The sequence below is a fragment of the Papilio xuthus genome, unplaced genomic scaffold (genome assembly GCF_000836235.2).
Source record: "Papilio xuthus unplaced genomic scaffold, Pxut_1.1 DF828142.1, whole genome shotgun sequence".
Classification (NCBI taxonomy): domain Eukaryota; kingdom Metazoa; phylum Arthropoda; class Insecta; order Lepidoptera; family Papilionidae; genus Papilio; species Papilio xuthus.
The window spans coordinates 2272310-2281669 of record NW_013530507.1 but is presented as its reverse complement, the minus strand read 5'-3'; the positions used below and the strand labels follow the sequence as shown (position 1 = coordinate 2281669).

The 9360-nt window shown below is 33.1% G+C and overlaps 1 protein-coding gene across 5 annotated transcripts in view; it reads left to right on the top strand.

Moving 5' to 3' along the window:
- Pde8 (phosphodiesterase 8) overlaps positions 1-9360 on the top strand; it is a 100489-nt gene that overhangs the window by 68329 nt on the left and 22800 nt on the right. For 4 of the 5 annotated variants that reach the window (XM_013307504.1, XM_013307506.1, XM_013307507.1 and 1 more), the window contains one exon: positions 1407-1495. In XM_013307504.1, the coding sequence (XP_013162958.1) occupies positions 1407-1495 (89 nt within the window). Of the gene's footprint in view, positions 1-1406; positions 1496-5335; positions 6057-9360 lie in introns of those variants that run through there. The other variant, XM_013307503.1, reaches the window with a different exon arrangement.

Below are 9360 nucleotides of genomic sequence, written 5' to 3'. Positions count from 1 at the left end.
TGTCGGGCGGAGCGACAGATGTGCGGCGAGCGGACACGTCCGTTCGCCTCAGCGGTCTGTAGCGGAGTGTACATTCTCTTTACGATGTTAATGTTTATAAAGGAACACAAACAAGTAAGCTTTCGTACCGCTATTTATAACCAAGACTAGCGATCGCACGCGACTCCGTCCGCGCGGTATTAAAATATAAGTCGCCTATGTCTTCTTCCAGACTATGTTCTACATGTATGCCAAATTTCAACAAAATCCGTGGAGCCGTTCCGGAGATACCTTCAAACAAACATGCATCCATCCATCTAAACATTCGCATTTATAATATTAGTAAGATTATAAAATTTACACAGACGTAAAGAATACTAATTTTGGTACATAAAGAAAACTTATGACGTCCAAAAACAGGTTTAAATAGCAAATACATTTTTTAGCGTTGAAATGATAAAGAATTGAGGCGTTTATGAAAATCCTAATGGAATAATATGTTGACAATTAACCATTTTAATTTGAGATGTCTATAGGTACAAACCATGTACCTTACATTGTTAACAACAGCGTATTTTGCTAAATAAACAATTATTATGTAATTTTTTTAAGTTTAATTTTCAAATACATTCCATTAGAACTTGTCAAAGATGATCAAGTCAGACTTTTGGATGTTTCTTTGAAGGTATCTCAAAACGGCTGAACGATCTCTATGAAATTTGGCATACATATAGTACATAATCTGGAAAAACGCATAGGCTATTAATTAAATATTTTTTTAATTCTGCACACACGTAGTCGCGGGCGACAGCTACTAGATTTATAAAATAGCGATGATATGATTAAAATAACGAAGTAGAAACTCAATAACTATTAAGTACAACGTAAATAAAGTACTTTTGATTGAATATAATTAATGAAATTCGCTAAAATTACTTGTTCATTTTAAGTGTTAAAAAAATACACGCGCTAGAACAACGAGGTCGTTCAACGGCCCCGAACAACCGGTGATAGCCGGTTGTACTTAGGGCTGTCACTTCTTCGGATTTGACCAGAATTCTCAATGGTTTACGTATATTCAGGAAATGGATTTCATATTGAAGGCTTCGGGCCAGATTGATTGATATAAATCAAGTAATAAAGTGTTTTTTAAGTAATGACGTCATTAGCTTAGGATCAAGGAGTACAAACCAATGAACGTCGATTTTTCCAAATGTTTGTTATGTAGTTAATCAACGCCTTCAAATGTATTGTATTCAATATTTCTTAAAAAGTGTCAGCCCTATTTATAGTTAGTAATAAATCAGTATGCAAATATTATTTAAATAAATTCTTTAAGACATAGTGCAATATTATACCACAAAATGCAAGTTATAGATACCTACTTCAACTTCGTATAATTAAATTTTATTATAATTTGGTACCAGGAAGTTCGAGTGGGTCGCCGGGAGCGCGCGCAGGTCGCCGCTCCTCTCTCGCACTGACGCCGGAAGATGAGCCTCTAGTCGACGTCGCTGTAAGTACATCATTTATCGTCATATAATATAACCTTTGTCTTACACAGCTGCAAACCTACAAACAAAAATCATTTAGTTAAAGAGAGGAACTTTAAGTTCTTCTTCTTCTTCTTCTAGGTCCACAGCCCTTTGTGGGTCTTGGCTTGGTCCAGCACCTTTGAACTTAGAGTTAGATTAGTTAATAAAGTGATAATTGTCTGGACGTCGGTGTTCAATTTACCATGACTTTATAATTTATCATCTTTACAAGTAAAATGTTAATAAAGAAATGGAAACCAACGGTTAACTCCGCGTAAACTCCGTACATAAAAATGTATTTAAATTATCCAAAGACAGTGAGACATAATACTAAACTGATATAAAAACGGCTAAACACTCACGTACATTCATCCGGTGGCGGCACCGACTAGTTTCGAGCCCATCGGGGGCCCTTCATCAGGATGAGTGGTACTGGTATCATTTCGCGGACGCGGCCCTCAGCTCACTGACTGATTGTTTAGCCGTTTTTATATCAGTTTAAAATGTATTTATCTAGCAAAATATTATATAGAATATTTACTGTCTAACTTGAAATATGAAAATCAGACACGTTCAATACAAATTACTTTGTATGTATATAAAATAATTCATGACAACAGGACATAATTGAAGAGCAAGAACATAAATTCATTGATTCGATCGACATGAAAAGATTAAACGATAAGTGATGTACGTCGCTGACGTATCGATCCGATAACCCGTTTCTATTCGTCGTATTTTATGACGTCGACACGCAATCCGAATAAATTACTCGGTGAATTTAAATAAAAGCCTACAGAAGCTTCATATGGAATCGATTTCAATCGGTTTTTAATCGAATAAATTTTTATTTGATTAAAAAGGTACGATGATACGTTTACTCTTAATTTTTTTATAATCGTATAATATTTTTATTATAATTTATTTAAAACGTATTGTTATCACTGTTTTATCAAAAATAATGACAATGATGAAAATACGTTTTCGGCAGAGATTTTGGTCTCAAAAACCAACCGTAAATCCATTTCATATGAAGTAAATAAGGTACTTGTCATTTCTCTTTTAGGGTTCCATACCTCGAAAGAAAAGAAACGGAATCCTTATAGGATCCCATTGTTGTCCGTCCGTCTGTCTGTCGCGACCCTTTTCTCAAGGATGAGTGAAGATATCAAGCTAGAATTTATTGTTATTATTTAATATCCTGTTACTCTATTGCTTATTTGAAATGGTGAATAGAACGTAATAGCAGCCAATTCATCATGACAATGATCATAAATTATGTATGATTGATCGATGGACATTTAAGATATTGTTTAGTTTCTAAAACTAATTAGAAAATTATAATCTTTTTGTTATTTAATAATCAATGAAAATTATCAAATTACAACTATGAGTTTCCACTGCGGACACGTGTAAAAACATATCTTCATCTCTTTAGATATTAAAAGATAATAACATGTTTTAATCAATCACTAAAGTAATTAAGACGTCGGTGGCTCAGGGGTCAAGCACTTGACTTGCAATCTGCAGGTCCTGGGTTCGAATCCCGCCATGTACCAATATGTTTTTCTATTTCCGATTTACTTATGTACATTTATCCGACGTTCTTACAGTGAAGGAAAACATCGTGATGCAACCTGCACATATCTGAGAAGAAATTCAAAGATATGTGTGAAGTCAACCAACCCGCACCCTTAACTTAGGGTAGGCTCCGAGCCCCTCGGTGGGGACGTATAGTGAGCTGATGATGATGATGAAAGTAATTAAAACGGCTTAACTAACGTACGAATTCCGGTACCACTAATTTCGGATCCTTTCGGGGTCCATCTTCAGGCCAAGTGTTTATTTTGGTTTCTTTACTGAATGTCTCACGAAAGTTTAAACCAGTCTTTCCCAAAGTGGTCGATAACGCCCCCTTGTGGGCGCTGCAGGTCTCAAGTTGCGGGTTATAGTAAAAGTTTCGTTTAGAATTCTCCGTTAATATACATATATAGGTCACAATAATTAATTAATTTAATTTTAAGTTAAAGTGGTTTTTAAATATGTGAAAATATGGGGGCGCTAAAAAAATATTTATTCTCAAAGTGGGCAGTAGACAAAATAAATTTGGGAACCACTGGTTTAAACGATGATTTTCCACTTGTAATATTTACAAGTGGAAAATCATAGCAAATGCCATCAAATATTAAACTAAACACGTGACACTGCAGTAAAAGATGACAATCAGGATAAATTTAGTTCATTACGTCCGTACAATCTTTTAATACGTAATCATTCACATCTAAATCTGATAAAATTTCAACATCAAGTATAAAATAATAACATTATAGATCCTATCATAGATATTACCTGTAAATTACAATTTATAGAAATACTAGCTGTCGACCGCGACTCCATCCGCGCAGAATTAAGAAAAAAACAATAATAAGTAGCCAATGTGTTCTTCCAGACTACGTTCTACATCTAGGCCAAATTTCATCAAGACCTGCTGAGTCGTTTGCGAAATATATTATAACAAACACACATACATACATTTAAACTTTCCCACTTATAATATTAGTAGGGCCAGCTAATGTCTCGTTTATATTCAATAACTTTGTAGTTCTTTTTAGATTTTCATCTTAGCTTAGTTAATAGTTTCGTCCTTTTCTTTATCTATTTCATCTCTTAATTTTAGTTATAAATTATGTTGATATTATGATATAACGTTTTATTATTTTTTCCCATTAAGTTATTAATTTTTTAAACTGACGTAAGATATAAACTATACAGACAGACAAAATACTTTTATTTTAGATTACATAATTCATTTTACATTTACTTTTGTATATGAAATGATTTTTTGTGATTTGCAAGTATCTAATCAATTGAAAAAGACGCGAGCTCCTCTGTAGAGACGAGTCTATATGACCTGATTACATCTACTTAATTATAAATTCATGCTGTCAGTCTGTATATATTCATGACAATGAATGCACATAAAGGTAAGGGAAGACCGGAGAAAATATGGATAGATTTTGTGCAAAAGACAATTTCGACCCAAATAGGTCCCTCTGAGTAAGGTCCCTAAGGGCCCTGCCTAGATTTGGGTAATGAGTCGGGAAAAAATGACGTATAAGCTATGGTCCAGACTTCCATTGCAATTTCGGTAAACAATATTCCTGTTCGAAACATTCCAAGGTATAAGTAGTGATGTCCTCATGTGTGTGTATGATTAAATGAATTGATTATTATCAGTATGCGTCACGTCACTAGTTGATATCATGTGAAAATATCAATGTTATCAGTACTGCACGATGTGACAGAAACAGCTAATTGTAGAGATGTCTCAGTATAATTATAAACGACTAGCGAATCGTCCGCGGAATTGTCATTTTCCACGTGTTTATTTCACAAATTTCCTTCCTCGATTGTTGAAAATATTTAAAGTAAACAAAATTTAACCACTGATCTCTTTTAAATACTCCATAATTTAGAATCTTTAGTAAAGTTTGCAAACAGTGATATATTTGAATCTTAAAGTGTAATTTTTTTTATTTTGATTAACAATAAGTGCCAGTGCTATTAAAAATATTATAAGAATAAATATTATTACGTGTTCAAGTGAAAACATCAGTGCAATTAAAAAGATACAAAAAGCGACTGTATTGAAATAATAGAATAAGAATTAAAATAATGAGGATTATTATTTTAATCAAACAAATTAGAGATAATTAAAAACATGTGACTGTGCCAAAGTTGTATCAAAATTAGTGTGGAAACAAACACCAAAAGTGGGTAAAAACACATAGTGTAATTAAGTTATATTGTTTGGCTTGACGACTGAATGTTTGTTGTTAAATACAATTAGTTTGATCAGCAATATCCAATATTAGATATGGATATATATGATAGGCTTCTAATCGATACTAGCAAAGAATATTAACCAATATTAATTGGTTCATATTAGAATTAATAAGAACGATTTAGTAGCCTTTGCTGATATCTTCGTATGATTATCGTTCATATCAAGCGATTGCGATACGATTACTAACAGTTCCTTTTAATTATCTATATTAGATCTAATCATTGAAACGTATTTTGAATCGAAATAATATAGAAACAACCATGAAAGACAGTAAGCCGAGTTCAACCATCGGGAACGAAGGTGTAGCAAAGGAACTTAGTTGTTGGGCGAAATTTAAAAGATTCTTTGACGATAGAGGTTTTGATTTAGAATGTGAATATAAAGATGTAAATTCAGTTAATACTGGTGTTGCAATATCGAATAATACAAACGGTTATAGACAATTCGAAGAGATAAATAAGAAAGTTGAATTTCAACCTAAAAAACGTTTATCACGGACCATAGACAAATCAAATGATACGTCAAGTGTTGTCAATTTTTACGATCAACTTGCAAGTTTGAGTGATAACAAGGATAATGAATTATGGAAAAGACCAGCGGTGAATAGACCAAGAGTTTCCGTAAGACCGAGCATATCACTTACGAAAATAGCTGAAGAAATTGTAAGTGATTTAGAAATGGACGAAATTGAAGTGGTAAGTCGTTTATGAATTTAGTCACACTTTTTACAAGACAAACTAAAAAATATATACAAATAGTAAACTTAATAATTGTAACCATTTGAATATAGAATGAAATATTTAAAAATCTTTATTTAAAAATATCGTTTCTAACCTTAAAATATGAATTTCTTGAAATTTTTTGAACTGCCGATTGGTTTCAATTCTTGTTTTTGTGTGTAGTTTTGTCGAGAAAGAAACGTTGCTTTACTCTTTTATTCACTAACTTTCCATCTCTATACTAAATAGTTTTGTCTTTAATATCTAATCTATTTCATTACTAGTTGTCACCCGCGACTCCGTCCGCGCGGAATTAGAAAAAAACTTATTAAGCAGTCTATGTGTTCTTCTAGACTTGTTCTTCCTCTAGGCCAAATTTCATCAAGATAAGTACAAGCGTTCTGGAGATACCTTCTTACATACATCCATCCATCCACCTACACTTTCATATTTATATAGGTATACCAAATTTCACCGAGATCCTTTCAGCCGTTCTGGAGATACCTTCAAACATCCATCCATCTAAATATTCGTATTTATAATATTAGTAAGATTTATAAACAAATTCTCGTTAATTTTATCAATCATAACCATATCTAATATAGTCTAATTCCTCAAAAAGATAATCTCTGAAGATTAAGATTCTACGCGTTGTCTCGCAACTTTGGAAGTCATCTACCAAGTGACTAATAAATAATCTTCATTGATTAAAATTTATAATCGTATGAGGATTTTTTAAATGTATCCATCGCAGTTCTTGATATAAGTTAATTACTTCATTTATCAAAGAATTTATGAACAGTAATAATATACAAATAGTAAGTTATTATAACGAGTTTATATTATTATTACGAGCGTCGGTGGCTCAGTGGTCACTTGACATGCAATCTGCAGGTCCTGGGTTCGAATCCCGCCATGTACCAATGTGTTTTTCGATTTCCGATTTTACATATGTACATTTATCCGACTTTCTTACGGTAAAGGAAAACATACTGATACAACCTGCACGTATCTTAGAAGAAATTCAAAGATATGTGTAAAGTCAACCAACCCGCACTTGGCCAGCGTGGTTGACTATGGCCTAATCACCCTGAACTTAGGGTAGGCTCCGAGCCCCTCGGTGGGGACGTAAGTATCCTGATGTTGAGTAAGTTATTTTGTAATTTTGGCCGGCAACACATCTGCAGTTCCTCTGGTGTTGCAGATGTCTATGGGTGTCTTTGATCACCACGGTGTTCCCGTCGCTCATTGGCCCTCTTCTCTTATAAAAAAATTCTATTAAACATTTCAATATTTTATACTGCTACAATAATGTTAAAGTGGACTATTAAATAATAAATTAGTTAATAGATAATTGTTAATTCATTACGTGGTAGCGGTACTTTTATTGTTCAAGTAATAATGTATCTTACAATCGTTTAGATAAGCGCGGCATTAATAAGCAAAAATAAACGATATTATTTTTAATTTTAAAAAGTGAGTAACAACGTTTAACTAGAGATTAATCGTGAATTAAACTGATTAACCTATCAGAAACCGATGCTAACATACTTCCCCCGCTTGTTCTGTTCCAATTTCAACACTGACATATATGTTTTTCATATGTTTTGGTTGTTTTGAGTTGAAACCATTAAGCCATCGACGTCGAATTAATCTGACCCGGGCGCCGCGTACGTGATATGAATACACTAGTCTAAACAAATCCGACGGCAGTGTGTACTAAATTGTAATTTATAGGTGTGCAAACGTTCGCCGCCGTGTGTACACCGGCCGATTTATTTTGCCGTAAATTAAACGAATAATATCGTGAAGCTCTTAAATCTTGTGGCTTAATTAGAAAATGGAATGTTCCTGTTTTTCTTAAATATTTAACATTGGATTTCGTAGATAATTCTGATGAACGCAAAGATTCACGATCTAAAAATAATTCGTATTAAAAGTTTAAGTTAATTAAAAACTATAAATGTTGTTTTAGGCATTATTAGCTAGAATCCTTTGGCACGAATGACGTGCTTTCGTTACAAAGTCCAGTGTCAGAATGAATAGTGAGGGGACATAAACGTCGACATTTTAGCAAGGCTAGTGTTGAGTCAATACAGTAACTCATTTTCGGATTTACTTCCTAACAAATACTTAGTTTACTATAAAAGCTTCATTATTTAGAAATAACGAACGCTTTTAAAGGTACTATTTCCGTGGGATATATATTATTTTGTTTTTCTCTGGTTTATTATCTATGTAAATATTGTAAATTTGCTACAAAAAAGTTGAGTTTAAATAAAAGTAAAAATCTTTTTAATTTTGCAGTCAGACTACGTTTATAAAATAAATAGGAACGTTTAAATTTCTAAATACTTGAACTTTGTAAGATATAAAAAGCTCTTAAAAGATAAAACAAAAATTAAACGCCGACGTTGATAATTGTAGCGCTTCCTGCTTCTCCTTTTCCCTGCTTCGAGACACAAAAGTATTTTATTTTGATGTATTTTTGCAGTCATTTATATATATTTTTCTGTTCTCATCATATTTCTTTCTCAAGCCGTAGTTAGGGCATTAATATTACATTACATTTCATAAAAACTCTTTTCATTTAAATATCGGGAATTAAGAAAAATAAAAAAATAAACTCTAGTGTAGTGCCGCCAAAGTGAAACTGAACCAAAGCAAAACGAAGATTGTTTTAGAATTGACGTGGATTTGGCTAGTAGAAACGTTTAGCTGTACTACGAGAAATTGAATTCAATACGGAGTAAATTGTGTTTTCGCGTTTCGGTGTTACTTTTCCCTTCACTTACCGTGGGTTCCTGAGACCCAAATCTCCGTTTAAAACATATTGTTATCTCTGTTTTGTTAAAGATAATGGGGATAACGATGCGTTTTATACAGATATTTTGGTCTCAGAAACCAATGGTACTAATCTAACGCGTTTATGTGCTCTGTTAAACCTGTCTTCTATGTTAACTGTCAAAAGCTCATATCCCGGACGCATCGAATTAGATGAACTCGATTAACAAGAATAACAAGTTTTATTTGGGTATAATGGGACGTGAGAGTTTATTATAAATAGTCTTGGCTGTACATCAAATTTACTCAATGCTTAGGCAAGTCAATGAGATCACGTAATCGATCATTAGGAAACTGGTGACTATATAAAAAATATCATACATAATTCATGCGCCCCACCTCTGTACAAATTAACGATCGGAATCTACTCAAGCGTCATTTTAAATCGACATTCGCCGCGCACAAATATTCCAGACCATAAATTAAACAAACGCTT